Source organism: Sciurus vulgaris (assembly GCF_902686455.1).
Source record: "Sciurus vulgaris genome assembly, chromosome: 9".
Classification (NCBI taxonomy): Eukaryota; Metazoa; Chordata; class Mammalia; order Rodentia; family Sciuridae; genus Sciurus; species Sciurus vulgaris.
In genome coordinates this window covers 36,311,456-36,335,824 of record NC_136469.1, presented here as the reverse complement: position 1 = coordinate 36,335,824, position 24,369 = coordinate 36,311,456, and the positions used below count along the sequence as shown (strand labels likewise).

General features: G+C 38.8%; 1 protein-coding gene across 2 annotated transcripts in view; it reads left to right on the top strand.

The window, feature by feature from the left end:
- The first annotated feature begins 2,288 nt into the window (after nucleotides 1-2,288).
- Nucleotides 2,289-24,369, top strand: part of GASK1B (golgi associated kinase 1B) — a 49,610-nt gene continuing 27,529 nt past the window's right edge. The window contains exons 1-3 of one of the 2 annotated variants that reach the window (XM_079153546.1): nucleotides 2,289-3,277; nucleotides 4,508-5,652; nucleotides 20,248-20,462. In XM_079153546.1, the coding sequence (XP_079009672.1) occupies nucleotides 4,743-5,652; nucleotides 20,248-20,462 (1,125 nt within the window). In that variant the 5' untranslated portion in view covers nucleotides 2,289-3,277; nucleotides 4,508-4,742. Of the gene's footprint in view, nucleotides 3,278-3,571; nucleotides 3,819-4,507; nucleotides 5,653-20,247; nucleotides 20,463-24,369 lie in introns of those variants that run through there. The other variant, XM_079153547.1, reaches the window with a different exon arrangement.

Here is a 24,369-nt window from a genome sequence, read left to right as displayed (position 1 = left end):
AAAACAGCCTTTACCACACTTGGGTCTTAAAATTGGGAATCTTAAAGGATTTACCGATTTAATTGCCAGTGAAACCTAAGACTTACCATTTTACTGTAAAAAGGTGTTAATTAGCTTCAGGAATAAGCTATTTAACTCTCAGAATAGTGAACTATCATCCTGAACATTACAAGTTTTTAAAACTATGAATTCCTGGGGTCCACTCAGATCAATTTAATCTGAACCTCTGGGAAGGTGGATATAGACTAGTCATCCATATATTTTCTCCTTAAAATTTAATTTTAAAATAACCAAACTTATATGAACTCTCTATTATAAATAAAAGATGTAGAAGACATTACTCACTTCTCCTCTTACATACATGTATAAAATGCCTAAAGTATAAACAATATAATGTGAATACTGGTTTTATTCACCAACTCTTTAAATTTTATTAAATGACCAGATGTTATGGTTTAGATAGGGTGTTCCCCAAAAGCTGACGTGTGAGACAGTGCAAGAAGGTTTGGAGGAGAAAATGATCAGGTTGAAAGCCTTAACCTGATTAGTGATTTCATCCCTGATGGGAGTAATGAGTGGTAACTGGAGGCAGGTGGGGGTGTGGTTGGAGGAAGTGGCTCATTGGGGGCGTGGCTATGGTGTATATATTTGTATCTGGCCAGCGAGGTCTGCTGCCTGATCACAGGATGAGCTGCTTGACTTTCCCAGCTCTTCTGCACTGAGGTTCAGCCTCGCCTGAAGCCCCAAGGAATGGAGCCGGCCTTCTACCTCTGAAACTGTGAGCCTTCAAATAAGCTTTTCCTTCTCTACAATTTTACTGGTCAGATCATTTAGTCACAGTCGGGGAGAGGTGGGGAGCTGACTAAAATACCAGATATATATGGAAGTGTGAAGAAATAGCCTATTACCACAATCCCCAGTCCTCACTCATATTCCTTCTTTGTGAATATTCATTCCCTCTGCTCTAGATGTATTAAAAGGTTCCCAGGTAATTATAATGAGACTTGTCTTATTATTTTTGGTACCAGGAATTGAACGTGGGAATGCTTAACCATTGAGCCACATCCCCAGCCCTTTTTATTTTTTATTTTGAGATGGTCTTGCTAAATTGTTCAGGGCCTCGCTGAGTTAGTTGACCTTGTTTTCCTTGCAGATTATTTTTATGGAAAGAAAATCTGATCATTTCACCGCTGAATATTCCCGTATTAGCACAGGAGCTTTTGCTCTCATATCCAAACCATAATATATATTATGATATGGTAATGGCTAGAGAACTTTGAAGAAATCTAAGTGTAACTAGAAAAGTCATGGAGCCTGCTTGAGCTTTCACCCAAGGATATTGAAAAGTAAGGAACTGGGGACTTAGCTGAGTAGCACGGTGCTTCACCTGTGAGGCCTTGGGTTCAATTCCCAGCCCCTCTCTCCCCCACCCCTCCACAAGCGCGCATGCCCGCCGCCCCCCCCACACACACTCCACATCAGGTTTGATTGGGAAGTGGGAGGAGTGATAAAATTGTTTCCTAGTTGTATCTGATGAGTCCTGTTTATCTGCTGTATTGGTTTTATCAACATATTGATTTCATGGAAAATTCCATTCTTGTTCTCAATTCTACCAAAATACCTTGGTATAATAGAACTGGGAGGAGGGTCGCTGAGGAGTTCAATAGGGTGTGTGTATTGCGGGGTGACTATTCCAAATGACCACTTCCTTGCCACTATCTCATGTTAATCATCACAAGAAATCCATGGCTCCAGTGCTATTATTCTTCCTCCCTTAAAGACAGGGAAACAAGCTCAGTTGCATACAATTACATGTCCCAGGGGCAAGTGAAGGAGGAAGGGTAACTGGGAGCTGGGCTTCTTCCTCCGCAGCCCATTCTCCAATCATCATGTGCTGTAACCTCCTCTGTAAGTGGAGGCAATGTTATTTCTTTTTTCTAATACAGAGACATTTCTGTGGGGATTCAACCAAATTTACAACTCACACAAGTCTTACCTGCTTTTAGTCATTCTCTAATTTAAAAGTTGCTTTAAAAATAATTGGTGGTGTGCAGTGATGCACACCTGTAATCCCAGCAGCTTGGGAGGCTGAGGCAGGAGAATAGTGAGTTCAAAGCCAGCCTCAGCAAAATCGAGGTGCCAAGCAACTCAGTGTTGCTTGTCTCTAAATAAAATACAAAATAGGGTTGAGTGCCCCTGAGTTCAATCCCAGTACCTGTCCCCCCAAAACAAATTAGTTGGAGGAGACTTCTGCTTATCACAATCTGGCCTCTACAAAGACTTTTTCTTTTCTCTCTCTCTTTTTTTCTTTTGTGGTGCTGGGATGGAACCCAGGACCCCCACATAAAAGGCAAGTGTTTCACACTGTGCTCTACCCCAGCCCTTTTAATTTTAAAAGACTCAGGTCATTTATTCTTTTAAATATGTGAAAATCATAAGCTAGTTATAAAGAGCAGCTGTATCATGGTTTTCTTTCAGGAAGTTCATATTTACTATCTAGAAAATAATTCTGTGCTTACGGAAGTGTGTGCTTTGAAAGTTTTGGCTCATACAGAAAATGACTCTGATGCCTGAATTTTCTTGAAGTTTAGTGAAAATCTACAGGTACATCTAGGCTACTGTCAATATTGGAATTGTTCCTTCTCTTTCCAGTAGAACTTTTAAAAAGGAAAAAAAGGTCTGAGTTTCAGAGAGCTGAAATAACAGTCCTATTATAACTTGTGGCTTTTTACCACTTGGAAGTTTTCTCTCTCCTTTGCTATATATTCCAATTCCTTGCACTTTTTTTTTTTTTTTCATTGTAAAATGTAGCACTTTTCAGACCATATACCATGCTGCAATCTCTTTCCCACTTCATTTTCCAGTGTTAGAACCATTTTTTTTTTGGTAGGGGAAAAATGTCCTTGTTTCCCTCTGTGCCTTTTTGACTTCTGATTCCATTTGCCATAGAAGCAAATAGAATAAGCCAAAGTGAGAACCCAAGGTCATCAGCTCCCGCCTTTGTACCAGAACATGCAAACAACCTAGGCCAATCCCTAACCTGTTTTTTTTAAAAAAAAACCTCCAATCGGAGAAGCCCCGTGACTGCTTTTTGTGAACTGCTGCACTGTGCAACTGCACACTATAAATGTCTTTCGCTATCTCTGTGCACTCTTATCTCACTGTTCTATTTTTCTCTCATTCATAGTAACCCTTTCTTAACTTTTCTGAACTTCTAGGCCTTCTCTTTCCAGAACTGGGAGACAAGTGCTACTCTGCAAATGACCAGGATGGTGAGGTAAGTAGTAGGTCCTGGAACCCTGGTGCTCCACTCCTCAGCTACAGTGGGATGGACAGAGGGGCGGGCGATGGCATTCCTCATTTTCCAAGGTGTTTATTCAGCATGGGCTGCTCCACCAAACTTAGCAAACACTTGGAATACTTTTTAACTTCACAAGACTGACATTTCTGAGTCTGTTTGCAAACAGGACACTAGAGGGCTCCCAGGGGTTAAAAATAAGTGGAAAGTTGTTTGAATGAAAACTGATTCTGTACGGCGTTTGTTTTTATAGAATTTAAAATTAAAGTTTATTTTTAAAATTTTCTTAAAAAAAAAAACCCTTATATGTCTGGAAACTGCAGTAGCTAGGTTACAAGCAACTACTTTGCCTTGCCATCAGTAATTTTCAAGGGAGTTTTAAAGCTGATCTGAAATGCTTGAAATGTGGAACACTCTTGACCATGAAATATGTTCTACTTACATGCCTCAGCCTTTAGAAGTTCTTTGCATTAGAGTCAGGGATTACATTCTTCCTGGAGCCAAGCATGAGTCCAGCTGTGTAAGTAAGATTGCTTACGAGTTTCTTCTTTTCTAATAATGTGAAAACAATTGTACTAGAGATTCTTTTGTTTTCTTTCAGCCGTCTTTGGTGGAAAGAAAATAAATGAAAAGTAGCTGGATTTGTGTTTGATGTGTTTGTGTGTGACTGAATAAATGTAACTGCTCTCTTGCTATATAGATATTTATGGCTTTATATTATACTAACATTTAATGTAAGATAATGGAATGTATTGTGAAGAAAAATCTGTATTATATTAGATTTAGATAATGTTTCTGAGTTTGAATGTTAATACTTTGTGCTTCTGCCCAATTAGTTAATGCATGCTTTTTAAAAATAATGTAGGATAGCTATAGATTTTTAAAAAGCCATCTGTCTTAAGTTATTTCTGAAGTGTAAAAAGGAAAAGACCAGGTTAGTCAAATTTTACTGCTTTGCTTCAGATCAAATTAAAAGACTCTAGCTACAAGTCATAAAGTATGCTTGTTTTTTTTTGTGACTTGTTTTCACAACTTTAAGCTGAATATAAACCTACACATCTATTTTGCTTTCAGTTTTTTAAACTTTACATATTTAGTGGTAAAATTTATGGGAGGAAAGGGTTACTTTTTTCTGTCCTCTTGTAGAGGAACTGAAATGGTTTGAGATGTGACTCAACTCTGTTTAACTCTGTTTCCATTCATTCCCAGAATCAACTCTTATTTCTCCTTGGGGAGGTTGATAGGAGTTTAAAAAGGTTTGTTGTGGCGAGTGTCAAAAACATTCCCAGCTCTATCACCAAGACTTCCCTTCCACTTCTACCCACTGGAGACCACTTAGATAACCAACCTGACAGGACAGCTGAATTCAGGAAACCATGCATCGTATCAGCAGGAGCCAACTGCAGACCTTAAACTCTGTTCAACATGTGGATACAGCAGAGAAATGACCTGTCCAGACAAGCCAGGGCAACTCATAAACTGGTTCATCTGCTCCCTGTGCGTCCCGAGGGTGCGTAAACTCTGGAGCAGCCGGCGTCCCAGGACCCGGAGGAACCTCCTGCTGGGCACTGCCTGTGCCATCTACCTGGGCTTCCTGGTAAGCCAGGTGGGGCGAGCCTCAATCCAGCACGGACAAGCAGCTGACAAGAGGCCATCCTGGAGCCGTGACTCTGCAGAGGCACCCTTTCCCGAGATCCCCCTGGATGGTACCCTGGCTCCTCCCGAGTCCCAGGGCAATGGGACCACCCTGCAGCCCAATGTGGTGTACATTACCCTACGCTCCAAGCGCAGTAAGCCTGCCAATATCCGTGGCACTGTGAAACCCAAGCGCAGGAAGAAATATGCAGTTGTATCTGCCATCCCTGGTCAGGAGGCGTTGGTTGGACCATCCCTTCAGCCACAGGAAGCTGCAAGGGCAGCTGATGCTGAAGGGCCTGCGTACGCTCAGGGAGGAATCCTAGCCAAGGTTGCAGAACGACCCTGGAGGTTGGTGCGGGGTCCTGGAGTCCGAGCTGGGGTCTTGGACTTCCAGTTGCCCAAGGCCAGAGAGAGCAACATCAGGATCTACAGCGAGAGCGCCCCCTCGTGGCTGAGCAGAGAAGACATCCGCACAATGCGCCTGTTGGCCGACGGTGAAGTGGCGGGCCTTCAGCCTGTGTCCTCAAGAAGTGGTGCCCGCCTGCTGGTGCTGGAGGGGAGCACAGCCGGCTCACTGCCTCGTTGTGGCCCTAACCCCTGTGGCTTGCTCAAGCAACCCTTGGACATGAGTGAGGTGTTTGCCTTCCACCTGGACAGGATCCTGGGACTCAACAGAACCCTGCCTTCTGTGAGCAGGAAATCAGAGTTCATCCGAGGTAAAAGATTCACGTGTTTCGTTATTTGCAGCTGTTGGGGATTCGGGTTCCTTTTCCCTTTTCCCTTACTCTTTTTCTAAATGATTTCTCTCCACCCACGTTTCACATTTGGACAGCAGCAGCAGCCTGTCTTTCCATACGCTTGGCATTCATTATTTTCCCAGCCTGGGAGGATATGAGAGTTCCAACGAAATGCTGTGCTGGACATGCAAGAGTAAGCCCACACTGTGTAATCTTTGCTCTCCATTTCCCTGCTGCACTTCCCAGTGGCTTATTAAATCTAATTAAAGCCAATGGCAATTTGCATGATGAGGAGAGGAAGCCAGGGTGGAGGGGTGGAGGCACAGAACTTGCTGACAGTCAGGCATGTTATTCTAAGATACTATGAAAGTAGAATTTTGTTCTTTGGAAGTTTTTAAAAGTAAGAGGAAATGAATTATCTTTGTTCAGTAGCTAGAATCTTTTCAAGAGGTCCAGAGCCAGACCATGCTAGAGTCAATGCCTTGATTCTCCCCTACCTCCCACAAATGGATTTAACACCTTTATTTAACAAATAAAGGAAGAAAAGGAAGAAACCACACTAACTAGCCATGTGGTTTCTTCAAGCTTCATACTGGGGTTTATTGAGCCTGTTTTCCAAGATTCTCTCTACTTGGGAGACAAATATTTTGATAGGTTCTAGGATAGGTAGCCAGTTACTACAGCTGTAGATGAAAGTATTGGTCTGTGATCCTGCCATACCACATAAAGGATATTCTCTGAATGTTGAAGCTATTTCAGGATTTGAATCCAAAGTATAGCAAGTGAGTGGCTTGTGCTTGAATGCAGAATCATCCCAGAGGTTATACCTGTGGATTCAGGTTGACCCAAGAGGCTGAGAAGCTCCCCCAAGGAGATTGTAAATTCAAAGGATGCACCTTTTCTTCCTGTTAGCAACACCTTTAGTTTTTCAGGGAGGTTGCCAGGGAGGCGGAAATGAAACAGATTAAAGTTATTGGGAGTAGTTGAAAACCAAACCACCATTCCATTAACTTTGGGATTATAATTTAGTTTTAGAAGGGATAGTTCTTAAAGTACTAATGATTTGCTGACTGGTCTTCCTTATACTCCTTCATGGCTAAGTGTTCAAGATTCACAGGTACATTTTGATATCTCAAGTTCACAAAGTAGTCTATCATAATCTCAATGTCACTCATATCAAACATTTAATCTAATGTTGGTAAAAGCTAATTTTTGTTGAGTACACCATTTGCTAGGCACTATACTAATTGATTCATATAGTGCACGCATTCATGGATGCCTGTAATTCTCACAATGATGCCATGAAGTAGGTGCTATTGTTATCCTCACTTAGTTGATAAGAAAATTGAGGCTTATCAGGCAAAATAGTTGGCTTCATCTTGCACACCTAGTACATGGCTCAGCTGGAATTCAAACAAGGCCAACAAACTTCAGAACGTAACCTCTTTAACCAATAGACTTGGGTGATTGTATAATTTGTTCAAATTGGAACACTAGAGAGTAAAAAGGGCTATTGGTGGGCATTGGGATGACAAGCATGCATGGAGGCTGTCCTAGCAAAGCAGGGCACAGTGCCCCCCTTGTTATGCTTTTTTGCCATTCATTTTCATATCATAAAGTTTCCAAAGAAGAGAAGGTGGACTTTTGGATATATCACAAGGCTGGGTAAACTGATATATCCTTTGAGTTTCCTGAGGACACTCTTGAATGGAAATTGAGATGATAAAGTAATAGTTAGGAGCCTGGGCTCTGGGCCTGAACTGTCTGGGCTTGAATTTTCCAGCTGTATAACCTGGAAATCTCTCTTCGCCTCAGTTTCCTCAGCTTGACAATACTGCCTACCTCAGGAGGTGGTTGTTAGCTCAGACATGGAAAATGCTTAGTTCTTGGCATAAAGTTAATCTTCAATAAGTATTGGCTATGGTCGTTACTACATGAAGCACAAGAAGGACCAAGTTAATTGAATTTCTCACATAGCCTTTGAACCTCAAAGATTATTTCTTTATGTTAAAAACCTATGACTAAAGCCATTGTTTCTTGATGGCTTAATCAAAATTTGGTTACCAAGATTCCTTTTAGATTTTAGATATTTGATTCTGTGCTCTAAATTTCCAGCATTGTGGAGAATAAAGATTCAATTTGAAGGAGGGGTTTATAATTCCAATATGTTCTGAGTGTTCCTTTCTCCATTCATACCTAAGTGGTGATGGAAAGAAATCATTAAGGTCATAGGGATGTGACTCAATTTGAGTTAAATCTCCAAGATTACATGCCAAACAATGCCAGACCTTTCTTTGTTTTCTTTGGGGTGTCTTCTCCCATTTAGTTATTTGAGTATCGGGTCAATTTCCTCAGGAACTTATGAAGTGATTTTTATACAATTTTAAACACTCTGTACAATATAATTCTATGCATTTAAACTGTTACTCTTAGGCAAAGTACATAGACCAGTTCTGGTCATGACGTAGACAATCGTAGGTTCTCAGTACCTCTCTCTACCTACCCTTGCCTGGACTCTTCCTAACTTGTATTTTTTTTCCTGATTTGCACAAAAGTGTGAATTTTCCCTCCAGAACCCTTCTACTTTTCTCTTAGTCCAAGCTTAGCTTTACCTGAGCCTCTCTGTCCACCCAAGGAGGAAATAGATCTTATCTATCTCCAATTTGTGGCTCATTCTATATCATCATGTTGTATAATACACATTTGTATCATAATTGCTTGTTTTGTATTAGAAATGAATTGATTTTCATAAACATTAAAAACCAAAGAACAGAAATAATATTTAGGGCATATTACTTAGAGGATTTGCTGGCTACCTATTCTCCCTGATACTTAAAGATACATTCTTACATCAAGCCAGGTCATTGGAGAAATATATACTAAGTTAAATCCTACAGTTCCTCTTATAGAAAGTCTATTATTGAATGATACTACAGGATAATGCCAACAGACCATAGCATTTTAAAAAGGTAACCATGGACATTTGTCATTACCTCCACAATCAACTCTTCATGAGTTCTCTAGGAGAAATCCCAGCCTGTATTTTACACCAAAACTGGTAGTACTTATTCTGAGTATTGGGAACTGGAGGCACTTATAGATTTACAGTTCAGAGTTAGTAGAATAACCCAAGAATCCATTTCTGCATTACTTCAAAATATTTATTGAGCACCTACAATGTGCCAGATTCTCCATGAGGATCCAGAATTATAAACAATAAATAATACAGGTAATATCTCTGTACCTAGAGACTAGTAGTAAGGAATAGATGGTTAAGCAATTATGATACAAATATGTATATACCCCAAGGGCCCATTTCCCTCTAGTTATATCCTACCTGAGTATAGTTACCACCCAGTTGATCCCTATTAACAGTATTTCACTGATTGGGTTAAGGCTCTCATAACCCATTCATTTCACTTTTAAACCTTTCATTATCTCACACATGAGCTTTTGGGGGGGGGGGGCACCTTATATCTAAACCATAGCACCTAACCACTGAACAGTGTAGCTTAGCCTGTCTGATCTTAAAATTGATAAGCTAGCCCATGTGATCACCCACATGAGCCTATAATTGGGCAGTCATCTAAGCCTGTTTTATAATACTGACTCAGGTATATACACATTTGGGCATTTTGTGTGCATGATGGGATATGAAGATCACCATACAGTATCCAGAAATGCTAGCAATGCAGGACACTGTCAGGTATCTGCTGTCTATCCTGGCGATTCTGGGTACTGCTACTGCCCAGAATCACAGCAGAATATAGATGATGTATAACCAGCCCAGGGAAAGATCAAAATTCAAAATTCAAAGCATACTTTCTACTGAAAGTTGTAAGTTGGATCATGGTAAGTTGGGGAGTGTCAGTGTGACATCCATATTCAGATTTTTTTTTTTTTAATTGATAAAACTGATGTAGGTGATCCAGTCATCACAGTGTCACTAGCTCATGTTAATCTGGGACAAGTTCTTTGTTTTATAATGATGAATTCTAGATGATTCTTCTGCATATACAAATAGACATATTTAAAATTGGTGATCTAATGAGTTTCATACTGTATACCAGATCATTTTCTAACAGGTGTTACTTCAAAGATATCCTGGAGGAGGAGAAGGGTATACTTGGGGAAGGGCAAGGTTGTAATTAGGTAGGAAGTGACAGCAGTGTACCACAGTATAAAATCCAGCCATTATCACTGGTGCAGATTCTCATTTCATGTGTATAAGGGACATACACAACTGAGCATCTTCAAGTGTCCTTTTTCAAAAAATAATTCCATTTTTTTTGCAGTAAGATTCAATTGTGAATCTATATTCAATTGGGAGTCTATAAATTTACAAATCTATAAAGAATACAGTGTTATGCATCAGATAGTGACTATACCATATGTGATATCTTTTGTCTGTTATGATTTAACAAATCTGTACAACAGATACTACTATTATTTTAAATATTGGCATGCTAAGGCTCAGCAAGGTCATGAAAATCTCCCCATCACCTAGCTAGTGAGCAGAGGATCTGCAATTTTTATCCTACTCTTTTATATACTAATGTCTCAACTTGTTGCTTTTGTTAGCCCACATCATGTCTCAAGTATAATTTGGTGTAATTATGGGATATTGAAAAAAATGTCCAAATTTTAGCATGGTAGTTTCTGACTTTACTAGCTTGTCAAGATTTCCATTTAATTTCTTTTTTCAACTCCACAATATAACTTTGTTGATTTTCTTACTCGAGGGACTCTGAACACTGCTACAAGTATTTTTTTTTAATGCAAGTCAATGCTCCAGTACTTAACAGATTTTGTTTACCATGAACAACCATATGTATGCAAATGTGACTGACTGTATCAGTTTGTTTTCTGCCATTCTGTCCTTGTAAGGGTCTCAAATCATCACAAAAGCCACCAGACACTGTATGGTGCTGATACATTTAATAACCTTTTTGAACAAAATAGATTAAAGTATTTGTCTAGGCGAAGGCAAAGCAGACTATGTCCATGTAAAAGTCAAGAGCATAAGAAAAGAAAATCCAGTACCCTTCTGTGATCTTTGATTTAGTGTCTTTGCCAAAGCTTCCTCCATCGTTTTCATAGTCACGGAAATGTGAATGAATCTCGAGGGACACCATTTGGGTAGCATTTAAGCATTGTACTATTTTTCATGCCCAGCATGGAAGATGCATTATGTAGGCTTTATTTTTAGGATACTGCTTTATTGCCACAGAACTGTCATACTGAATTAAGGTAGCCTAGTTCCAGGAATTCTGTGTGGCAGGCTGCTTAGATGACAAACTACAGGCACCCCACAAACTTCCATTTAAATTCATTGTAGATCCCAAGTCGCTCACTGTTTTCCAACTTGCATTGCTGCTCCTTATTATAGAGTAGGAAAAAGACACTGTGTATTTTTCACTGTCTTTTCAAGTCCATTTGAGCAGCATTGTGAGTTCTGGATGGTACAGTTGCCAAGACCGAGAGATGGGATAGGATGGCAGCTTCACATTTCATAGTTTTAGTCTTTCAGGTGAGGACAGAGCCCAAAAGGGAGCAGGGAGTTTTGAGAATAACTCAGTTGCCCCTACGACTTTAGAAACATGCTGGCTTCCAAATCTTAGAAATCTTTAACACATCTGCAAACTTTCTTAAAATATTTATTTGGAAGTGTATAAACATGTTTAATTTTGAAAATTGGGATTGAATGCATATTGTATTCTTTATCAGAGAAGCCCCAAGGCTATTTCTTTAGCAATCAAATTGAGCTGGTCTGCTTAATACTTGCATTCATCAGTGAACAAAAGTTTACTGAGCATCCTTTCTCAGCAGCGCTCTGCTGCAGAGAAATCTTGTTTGCTCACTACATACCTTCATAGGCAAACTGGGGGAGCCAAGCAACCTTCTCTGCTGTGCCTCTGGAATTTGTCCCTTGATCTCACACATGGCTAGGATAGAAGGGGCAATGAATGGTTGTCACAGCACCCACAGTGAAAGAATGCTTGCTCCTTAACTCCATGCAATCTGTTTCCTTCTATAGGATCACATTTATCTTTATTACTTTAACAAATATTTATTGAGCACCTGTTATGTCCCAGCTACTCTTCTAGTCACTGGGGTTGCATAAAGGAACAGAATAGTCAAGAATCCCCACCCTCATGGAACTGACAGTAATAGGCACTGGGAGAGTTCAGTGGCCTGGACAGAATCTTACTACCACTGATTTCAGAATTCACTCAGTACTTCCTGAGTTCAAGGGCATGACCTCTATCAAAGAGGACTGACTCTGCTGAAGATCTGGCTTAGTCTAAAGACCACACAGGTGCAGTAAGACTTCCTTCCTGAGTTAATGGGCAAATATTACAATTTCAGTCCAATTCAGTTGCGGTCAGTTGAGGGACAATGGCATTTACTTTTTTGTGTTAAGCACTGTCCTGGGTACTAGGGAAAAGCATTGCAGTTTCTAATTCACATAGCTATGTGATTAAGGGTGTAGACTGGCAATGTAGACCTCCTGAGTTTGAATCCTGATTCTGTCACTTCTGCCCTTTGACCAGAAGTAAGTTGCTTAATTTTTGTACTTTTCTTCCTTTGTATAATAGGGATGGTGATAATAACACTACTTAGACATGTTGTCAGAATTGAGTTGATATATGTAAAAATTTGTAACAGGGCTTAACACATACTCATAAATATTACCTTTTATTTTCATTCAGTTTGAAGCTGATTTAGCTCTGTGATATGTTTCTTTAGATTTTATTAGTTTATTTATCTGGATTGATGTTTACTTGAACTAAATGGGTACCTAAAAATTTTTATGTAAACAAACTCCTTGGAATAGTGAATTGTAATATCTCTCAGTTGTCGAGTGCTAAGCACTTTACATTCATTACCTCATTCAATTTCACAATCGTCCCATACATCAGATATTCTTGTACATATTTCCAGTGGGGAAACTAAGTCTTGGAGCTGTACATATGTCCTCTGAAGGCCCACAGGTAGTGCAGGTAGGGCTGGGCGACAGACCTGAGTTGGGAGGACCCAGTATCTTGCTTTTCCTCACTGTGCCTTACTGCCTCTGGTTGTCCCTCACATCCCATGTTAACCTCCAAGAATTGTACCTGTGGCTTTCCCTCTTAATCAGCTATCCAGATTACAACCCGCTTTCTCTATTATCTGTGGTCTAATTCCTGAACAGGTCTCTGATGTCTTAACCCTTCTCTTTCTCATGACGGTGATCTGGGGTCAGGAGGTGAGAGGCAGGGGTGTTTCTACCACTTTGGTTTTTCCTTGTTCCCATATCTCACAGAATCATGGATACTTGGGAATGAATGATTGAACACAAGCTGCACAGAATGAGGACATGGAAACCTCTCTACATTCCTGGATCTGTTTTTTTAATTTTTTTCCTCTAATCCTTCTCAATTCATTTACAGTAAGGCCACTGAAATCACAGATTTCCAGGATGTCACAACAACTAAAGTTTTATTCTGGGTCAGTTGGTCATTGCCAAGAACATTGTGGGGTTCTGGAAATTTTATTCATTTATCAAATATTTTGAGTGCTCTCTTTGGTTTAGATATTGCTCAGGACTTAGAGATGCAAAGATGACTAAGCAACAATGTCTGTTTTCACAGGGCTCTCAGCCTGGAAGGCAACAGACAGCTAGGCAAACCCACCGTACTAGAAGGATATGATAAACTCAATGGAGATACTTTTAGGAGGTCCTACAGGCCCAGAGAGCAATCGAGAATTTAGTGTAGAATGTGTAAGTTGACTTTTGGTAGAGGTAATTGGCTCTTAAATGTCAATGTGGGTGGAGAAAGAGATGCGATGGGTGTAGACAGAGTAGAGAGAATAGATTTGAAAACTTGTGAAGGAAGCATGTGTTTGAAACTGCAAATAATTGTGAACAACTGGAAATTGGGCTTTGCAGGGATGAAGTGAGATAACTGTGGTAAGTAAAGAGTGAGTTATGTCTTATTTTCACGTAAGGACCACTGACTTTATCTTGCAGATGATGAGAAATCACTGAAGGGTTGGAAGAGGGGAGCGATGTAATGGGCTTTGCATTGTTGGAGGGTTGCTTAGGTCAGGAATTCATGGCTTCTTGAATTACTGTAATATGCACTGCATCCCTAAGGAACAGATCATTCTAACATAATGAGACTTTGCAAAAAAGTGATTGTCTTTGTATTCTGGCATAGTCACCATTGGAAGTCAAATGTAATTCCTGTTTTTTTTTTTTTTTATTATTATTAATGGAACATTGAGACAGGAAGAGCCTGGGAGTTTCCATTTATATAGGAGAAGTCTTTTGTAGCGGATGTCTAGGTCAGGCCTAGAAAGTAGAAGTTCCTGCCCATTCGTCAAAGGTTCAGAACAAAGAAGGACACTCTGTTTTTTAAAGTAGAACTGATTAAGTATTTACTGTTTTACTGGGTTGTCAAAAGAACCTGCCCAGGTGCATTTGGAAGGTACTCTTTTCTCATCCAGGGGAAGTTAGTGCCTTTGTGGAGACCAGTAAGAACACCAGGGCTGGAACTGATGACTTGCGACTCCTTTCTTAACTTCACTGACTCCACCCAACTCTTAGTTCTTTTTCAGCAGACGTTCTTTCCCTTATGAATTCGGGCATCTGATCACCTTACTGAGACTCAGCACTTCTGGATCTCTTGATTTTATGACAAGAGCTCCATCTTTAGTTCTTCACTTGTTTCCTTCAAAACATTCATTCACCTGTGGACATCTGTGTGTACCTGTCTGCTCCTACTAAACTCAAAGGCTTTGAACTTGCCTGGGAGTGGGACCTTACAAGGCCACCATTTTTAGTACAGCCATCTGTCTGAATTCTTTCTATTCCATACATGAGAACCAAATAGGTCCATATCAGTATCAAGGGATGCTTATAGATCCTTATAAGTCTACAATACCTGATGAATAAGTGAATCATACTTATTAAATAAGTGAATCAACAATACCTACAATGCTGAGCATATATAAAACTTCATCTAATTTTCAGTCACTCCTCCCTCAAGGCTGTCACAAACCTTACATTCCTCTTTTGCCTTTCCTCATACTAACTTGCTTATGTTCACCAACCTCATGCCAAGAGATCTTAATCTGCTTTTTCACTTCAGTCTAATACTTCTTTAATTGCCAAAGTCTTATTGTGATAAGTGTTTATGTTAGATTTTTTTTTTTTTTTTTTTTTGCCACTGTGACTGAAAGACCTAATAAAAACAATACAGAGGAGAAAAAGCTTATTTTGGCTCAGATTTCAGAGGTTCAGTCCATAGATATCTGATTACATTGCTCTGGGCCTGTGGTGAGGCAAACCATCATGACACAAGAGAATGGTGAAGGAAGGCACTGAAGGACATGGTTACAGGAAGTAGAGAGAAAACTCCTCTCACCAGGGACAAAATATATAGCCCAAAGTAATGCCCTGGTGACCTATTTCCTGTAGCTACACCCTTCCTGCTTGCAGTTATCATCTGGTTAATCCATGTCAGTGAATTCATCCACTGATGAGGTTATATCTCATAATCATTTCCACCTCTGAAATTTCTTGCATTGTTTCAAAAATGAGCTTTTGAGGGACACAACATATTCAAACCATAACAATAACCTAGTAGAAAAGGAGAGCTGATAGTATTAAGGGATCACTTAACAGACACCTGCTATAGTATCATGAGAGTTGATTCACTGTCAATAATTGCCTTTTCCAATAGGAGACCTGAAGCATGAACAGTTTCCCTCAGTGCCTTGTTGACAATTGTGATGGAGCCCGACAGAATCTGTTTCCTATAGCAAAGATGCTCCCCAAGTTCTGCCTAGTCTTTGTTTTCTTTAATGAGTTTTATAGAGTTGTTTTCAAAGACGGTGAACCATCTGAGCTGGACTATCATTTCTGTTTTCAAAGACGGTGAACCATCTGAGCTGGACGGTCATTTCCTTTATATCTCGGTCAGGGGGAGTCTTGGAAATTGGTTCATGCAATAGAAGGGACTTTTTATTTCGGAGCTCAGTATATTTTTACTCACTTTTGCAAAATAACAAATACTGACAGACATTTAGCACTCTGCCCAACATGCTTAGCATTCACCTATAGTTCAGCAAAACCAGTCAGCCCATGTTCAAAGTGAAGGGCACTTAATAAATCTAGACAACGAAGATTGTGCAAAGCGTTCATTCCTGGTTAATTTTCATGTTCATCTTTTCATAAGGATGTCTTCTTTGTGCTTTTGAATAAAAACATGAGAGAACATCAGAATTCAAGGGAAATATTCAGATATCGGATAAAAGTTTTACTGGCAAGTCTCATTTTTTAAGACAGCTGTGTAACCTTTAATTCACATGAACACCCACATATCTTTTAAAACCTGCTTTCTCACCACTCTGACAGTTAGAATTTTATCTCTTCACTCTTAAAATTTCTCCAGAGAGTACAGTACTGCATCATTCTGACAAACCTGAATGTGAGGAGATGAATGGGCCTCATCCCCCAAACACTTCAGGGCAAGTTGCTTTAACCAGATACCTGTTTTCAGAGGTATTTTTCTGTCATTGCTTCAAATCTATCAAAGTTCATTTAATTCTTTTAAAAGCCATATTTTATATAAAGTGGAGTTCTTCTCATAGTACTGAGTACTTCTCTGAGATCCTGAACCACACTGACTTGTGCTATTCCCTACAAGGGGCCAGACATACTCACATGTAGCAAGAAGCCCTGGAAAGGAATGTGAAGAAAAAAAAAAAACAAAAAAAAGCCTTGCCATCTTGGACTCAAAGTCTGCATGTTGGTGTTCTCCCCACGTCCTTCATATGCTCTGGAAATTCCCTTTCCTGAGGTGCATGAATTCCTGCCAGGCCAGGAACGAATGTCTTTATGTGGTAGTCAGCATTCAAAATATTTTGCTGAGAGGACATGGATGGCTATAGAGAAAAACCACAGGATACTAATTGAAAAGCTATTATTTTTTCAGTTGAACATCACCTTTGGCAGTTTGAGAACATTTTTTTAATTGCTGGTACAAAAACTGTGCCACTCGAAGACTTTGATGAGCTCAGAAATAGAATCCTTACCTATATGCACAGGCCCTGGGATTCAGCTCCACTACCCACTTTTTGCTCCAAAAGAAATGTGCTGGTCTAAAGTGGGGAAATGGTAAATGAAATATAGTAAACTTGTGGCCTAGTAGTGGGTGTGGGCTGAAGGTGGCCTGGTCCTTATTTTTATTTTATGAACTAAGAGTGGTTTCTGCAATTTTAAATGGTTGAAAAATATCAAGAAAATAAAATTACTCTGACTTGTAAACCATATGAACTTCCAGTTCAGCGTTCATAATAAAGTTTTGTAAGATAATTCCAAATAGTTTTTTTTTTATTTGCATATGTTTTGCTTCTTTTCCTTGGTAGAAATGTAAACTCCATGAAAGCAAAAATATACTGGCATTTATTTTATTTATGCATTTAGTTTTGGGTTCTAGAACATTGACAGTAAATGCTCAAGAAGCAATAAAGATCAGTTGAAGACTGATGAATTATTGATGTATTATGTGACTGTATAATGTATGTAATGTGGTAATAGTCACCACAAAATATTTCTGGGGATGTGTTTATGTTAGACACCAGGTTGAAAGCTTCATTTATTTTTTATTTTTAAATTTTTTCTTATTTAATTGATACCTAAAAGCATAAAAATTACGCATATCAGTAAAAACCATGTAGTACTTTGATACATATGTACCTCACGTAATATTCACATCAGATTACATATATCTATCCCACATCTGCCACTGCACAGTAGGTTGACTATAGGTAACAATTATGTACTGTATACTTCAACAAGTTAGAAGAAAAAATTCTGAATGTTTTCACCATGAGGAAATGATAAAAGGAGGAGAGAATTTTAAAGGTGTGAACTCATTTAATCCCAACAAGATAGGCATCAGCTCCATTTTACAGAAAAAGGGAACTAGGGTCAGAGGGGTTATATAACTCATCTGATGTGACACATCTAAGTAAAGTGACCAGAATTCAGAAAGTCTGTTGGTTTTCAGAGCCTGAGCTCCAGTCATAAGCTATTTCTTTTTCTTAAACTTCTAAAAGCTTTTTACATATTCAAGTGAGAAGGAAAGGGATAGGAAAGTACTAGATGTAAATATACCCATAACAGAACCAATTACTGGGTTATAGGTGATTTTGTTTTTTTAGCTATGCATCTTTAAGTTTTTCCACATTTTCTGAAATGAGGGAATTTTACTTTTACAATAAAATCTGGATACTGGGCTGGGGAGATAGTTTCTTTGGTAGAGTGCTTGTCTCACAAGCATAAGGCCCTGAGTTCAATCCCCAACACCGCAAAAACAAAAACAAAAAAACCCTGGATATTTCTAAAGGGAGGGGGAAAGAGTCAAGTCTTCAATTGTTTATGCTGAGCATTTCCTTCTTCAACTGAGGGCCTTGTATGAATTGCTAAGGAAACTCTGTGGTCCTGTCTGTCCTGTGTATTGATCTGTGTTGTCAAAATTCTGTATTAGGTTTCTGTATTAGGTTTCAACTCCTTAAACTATAAAGTGCTATTTGTGTATAACTTTGGTGAAAATACACTAATAGAGCTTGGTGTTTATCTATTTATTTAGCTGTGCTGGGAATCACAGTAGGGTGAAAGAAGCAATTTCTTTCATTGATAAACTGTATAAAGAATGATAAGCCCCAGTGAAGTCCTCATAAACAAGAAAGACCATGATAGGGCATATTGAATGACAATTCAGGCTTAAAGCCAGTAACATCTTTCCCAAGGCCCTGTTTCAGCCAAAGAAAGTCACAAGGATGGAGTTGCCCAGCCCCCACCCCCACTCACTGTTGCTCATCTTCAGACATCTGAAGCACAGGTCTTGGAAAGTTGAGTTGTTTTCTGTTCTTATTTGGTTAAAGTGATCCAGAAGGATCTGCCACCATATGATGGGCTGATTTCACCTGGGATTTAGTCTCTCTCCCTTTTCACTGGCAATATATTTGGGGTCCACATATTTAACATAATTTTATATAAGAAAACAATTAGGTCCCAGAAGCTCCAAATCATTTAATAAGGTGAAAAGACAGGAGAGTCTTACAAGTGAAATTCTCTAGTGACAGCTCATATTTCTTTTTCTGTTTTTCTCTTAATTGTGTGTCAATGACTGTGGCAGATATTGCACAATTCAAAGGATGTTTCACATGCCCTGGCCTCAATTGCAAAGTGAAGGGAGAGCAAACTTCCTTTTGAATAAAGCTGGAATGTAGGTGATTAGAACAATTATGTGAATGCAATTAAAATTATTGAGGTTAGTATGGCACCTAATACAAGAATGGTTAGTGAACAAGACTGTTTCTTATAGATAAGAATGTCAGAAGAAGGCCAAAAGGTGGTGAATTAAAAGTTTCTAGCTAGCAATGAATAAAGTTACAGGTTAAGAACATCTGAGGTTATTTAAAAGGGCTTTTAAAAATTCCTGGGACATGTCTGGACATTCCAGCCACGATTTCAGATGTCTCCGTTGTTCAGGCCTGTTAAGTAGGCTTTTTCAGATCTTTGTAATTCAGGTTTGTTTTTTTTTTTCCCCCAAGAGCATGATACTGATTTTTGAGTTATAAGCAGAGCTGTTCAACTCCATCTCTCTGTGACTTTATTTGGCAGAAATGGGACCTTGGGAATGATGTTATTGGTTGTAAGCCTGAAGTGTTGTTCAGTGTGCCCCATCATGTCTGTCTTGTTTATGACGACTTCACTGGGGCTTATCATTCTTATACAGTTTAGCAATGAAAGAGATTGCATCTCTTCTATCAGGAGTGAGTGAGACTACAATTCAGTGATATATTTGAGAAAAAATCATGTGTGCACATATACATGAAGAAATGGCATTTGCTTATAAATATACTTCATGAGATTTTGTGTGGAGAAATGATCCATTACCCAGAGCACTGTCGGGCTTGCACTATTTCTATCAGAAAAGAAAAGAAAAAAAAAAAAAAAAAACCCACTTAATTTTTTCCTTCCTTTTTTGGAGATCATAGTGATTGGTGTGGGACCATACAATTTCACTTTGAAATTTTTGACTTCTAAAAATTCTTTTTCTTCCTGACATCATAATGTGTTCTCAGAAAAATCAGACAGTTGTTATTACAAATAGAGAGCAGCTCCACTCAGACATTGAATAGACAATTATAAATGTCTGGATTCTTTCCTTTTTTGTGGTGGCTGCTTTTAGATGTGGAATAAAACCACATTAACCAGAGGACATTGTTATTGGTGGTTAGTAACCTATTCCTTCCACATCTATAAAGTATTTTGTTTAAAATTTTTTTCATTGTCTAACAATAACTTTCCACTTTGTAAGACTTCTAACAGGAAGCATCACTGAGGGATAAAATTACTGAAACTTTAGAAGACAAAGGGACCATAAAATATGATTAATCAATCTCTTGCTTTGGACAGAGAGAGTGAGGCATTGCCGGTGAATTTCCTGCCTAAAGGGCAGGCACAGGGTCGATAACAGAATACTGAAAGCATATTTCCATCTGATTCCATAGATGGCCGCCCATGTCCAGTCACTCTCTGGGACTCATCTTTATCTCCAGCAAGTAATGATACCCATTCTTCAGTCAAGCTCACCTGGGGAACTTATCAGCAGTTGCTGAAACAGAAGTGCTGGCTGAATGGTCGGATACCCAAACCTGAATGGGGCTGCACTGAAATCCATCACCATGAGTGGTCCAAGATGGCACTCTTTGATTTTTTGCTGCAGGTAAGTTTATCAAGTCAGCAGGTCATTATCTAAGACTGATCCTTAGTTATATAAGCCTGGCACTAAGAAATTTTCAGTGCCTGGAGTTTTTGTGAAACCAGAGCTTAAGTTCTATAATGCTGTATTTGGTGAGTGTAGTATGCACATTATAAAGTCTTACATTCTTTTGGGGCAATCATAAATGTGCCTTAGTCTTTTTATGAGTTTGTGAAGAGGTAATTTACTGATAATCCTACAAGAGTCATGCCCATCATAGCTACAATTTATTGAGCTATGTGGAATAGTCTTTTCCATTTGGAAGGTGAGTAAACTGATGTTTGGTGAGATTAAGTACCTCCTCCAAGTTCTCATAAGTACTAAAAGCTGAGGCTGGGATACCCTGGGATCTGTTGGTGGTATAAGTTTGTCTGCTTTCCATCATCTCACACTGTGTTTCAGTAGTCAGCAGCCATCTACTAACAACCACCAATTCCCTTCTTTTCAGTATTGTTTTCTGGAAATATTTTATTAAGATTTGACATTGGAAAATAATAAATGTTGACCATCTATGGAACTGGATGACTCCTGACATTTTATATGTTACTTATAACTCTTCTTTGTTTCATTGATGATCTCATGACTCTCTCTACCCTATCATTCTGATTACTGCCTTTCCTTTCTTCCAATTTGGAAAACTGGTTTTCTGTTGTTCTGCTAATTAGTATCTTCTGGAAATTTAGGACTGTTTGCAGGACATTTTCAAAACATTCTCCTTTTGATAGTTTGTGTGTGTGTGTGTGTGTGTGTGTGTGTCTAGAAGGAAGAGATACAGAGGGGCCAAAAATTAAGTAGAAAACAAGTTTAGTGCAGAGTCTAGGAAATAGGAACTTGATGAAGGAGAGAAGGACCCCTGGAGTCAGTGATGCAGAGCGATCCATGAGGAGTGAGCTAGGAAGCAGAGGAGGAGGCAGCCAGTGGTCACCAAATACCTCACCCTTGAAGAGCAATTGGAGTCCAGCTGTGAGGCTTAGACTGGTTTTAAGTATTCCATACACATTATCTCATTTTTCTCTTTATTAACATGTTGTCTCTGATCTGGCATCTTCTCTCCATTTTGCATGTAGAGAAACTGAGGCATAATTTAGTATCAAGAACTATGAAGAGTGAGGTTTTACTTTGTTTGCAAGTGAAATAGCCTGCCATAGTTTGATGGACATATCCTGGGTTGGAAACACATGACTTTATTACTCATGACATAGCGAGTGGTATGTGCCTCATGCTTCCTTGACCCTCTAGTTCCATGGGGGTGATATAGAATGGCTGTGGTGAATGTTTCAGATAATGTTTGTGTCAAGGTTGAGGAATCTGAAGCTTAAGAAATCCCTCATCTTAAAAGGAGCTGCTAGCAAACCTGCTCACCATTTTTCTTAGAAGGATACATGATCTTTCCTATCTTGGTTGGGAAATAAATCTGCTATATTACCCAGAGTGAGATGCACGGGGGATCCTTCAAAGCTGTTTACTATAATAGCATTCTTAAAAATAAGTGCAGAATAAGGGCCAGGGGTGTAGCTCAGTAGTAGAGTGCTTGTCTAACATAGATGACATATGGGTTTGATCCTTAGTATTGTAAAAAAGAAAAAATAATAATGCAGAACAAGACTTGATAGGAGATGTTCAGAAATGCCATAGAGAAATATCTTTCAGTAGTTACCTAACTTGTTCAGTGTTATATAACCAGGAATTTCCTAAATAAGATCTCAGCAAGTCTAGCTAGCTCTAGATTACATATTCTTCACAATCATTATATAATAATTACCAAAACTATCCTTGGGTTAATGAAGCAAATTGGTATAATAAAATATAATAACAATAAAATGTAGTACAAGGGAAGAAACTTGGGGTTAAAGTAGGTAAACAAACTTACTTTGAGGTAAGATGTTTGGGAAATATGTTAGTATAGATGTTAGGGTTCCTGAAAATGATGACTGGAGGTATAAAGGAGAAGAAATCAATGATTCCAAGGAGCAACCTTTATGGAAAGTAATGACCTTGAAGTTTGAAACCAATGGACATAAGAACTAACCTATAATGAATAGATAGCAAACTGGTTGAAATGCAAAGTTCAATAAGATAATTATTCCCACTACCACACTCCAGGTGTTTTTTTTAAGTGTTTAGTTGGGAAAATATAATATATCTGTAAGAATGATTGAATGAATATAAATTTTTATTGTTCTGAGGTCAAATGGGGGAGAATACTTTGCCATTAAATAGTGAAGGAGGAAGAATTGAAGTAGCATCATAGGGTGGTTGTAGATAGAATGGGGAAAAGCAAGAGGCAGAATATGGGATTGGTGATGCCCATTTAATATTTAAGACATAAATATAATATTTGAAGTGGAGAGTTGCTTGAGGGAGCAGCAGTGCTTCCTGCCTCTAAGGCATATGATGCAACATGAAGGAAGAGACCTGCTTTCACAAGACGGGTATTTACCGGTCACTCTCTTCATTACACCGACTGAGCAAGAGCTAATTCCAGGTGAGCCACAATCTCCTTCTGAGAGCATCATTAACTTTTATCATCATTGTGCGGTTGTCTGTGATCTCATGGATGAATCTGGGCATGTGAAATCACTATGATGAATTTTCAACAAAGATTAATATTTCAAATCCCTTGAAATAATAGTCTTAAAAATTTAACATTCATAGAATGCTTGCTGTGTGCCAGGCACTCTTCTAGGTACTTTGATTCTAAACACTAAAGTAATAACATGTTTCATCCTTCTATCAACCCTATGATATTAGTACTGTCATTGTTAGCATTTTAAAGATGTAGAAACTGAGGCAAAAAGAAACAAGGTAACCTGGCCAGGGTCGCACAGATAATATGCACTGGCGTCAAGTTTAAGAATCAAACTCCCTTGTGCATGTATGAATATGTAAAAATAAATCCTACTAGTATGTATAATTATAATGTGCCAATAAAAATGTTTAAAAAGGAAGACTGAAACAAAAGAAAACAAGAATCAACCTCCCAAGCAATGCTGCCTTCTCTTCGTTACACGGAGGAATAGTACCTTCATCATTTAATTTTCTATGGAAAAACATTTAGAATCATACAGATGCTTCTGTGATACCTCACATTTATGTGGTGACCAAAATCTTGATATCTCTTACCTCCTTATAGGAATGGATGTGCACCTGTCTTTTTAATGTGTTGTCCTTTCTTACCTGGATGACTCCCTCTAATTCACTCAAACTGGGGGTATTTTATAATTCCACGAGTAAGGTATAAAAGTGCCTGTTTCCCTCTTTTTGCCAACTGAGAGAAGTGGAAAGCATAATTAATGTTTTTGCTAATCTTATGGGGTGGTTGAGGTCTTGTTTTTAGTTTTTAGTTTTTCATGATGAGTGAGATTGAGGATATCAGTTTTCAAATATTTATTTTGTTTTCAGTGAATTGCTTGTTCAAACCATTGCCATTTTTGTTTCATTTCACGACTTTTTCTTATTGTTTGACAAAATCTTTTTATAGCTCATGAAAATCAATCCTATAGGTCTGCATTAATCTGCTTTCCATCACTATAACAAATACTTGAAATAATCAATTTATGAAGAGAAAAAGTTGATTTTGGGCTGACAGTTTTACAGGTTCCAGTCCATGACTGATTGATCCTGTTGCTATGGGCATTTGGTGAGGAATCACATTATGGCAGAAATGTGTGGTAGAACTTGTCTCATGACCAAAAGTCAAAGAAGAAGAGACTGGGGTACCATGATCCTCTTGGAGGATTATTCCCAAAGACTTGAAGGCTTCCCACTAGACCGCACTTCTTAAAAGTTCTACCACCTCCAAGTAGCACCACCCTGGGGACCAAGACTTAAACATATAGGCCTTTAAGGAACATTACAGATCCAAACAATA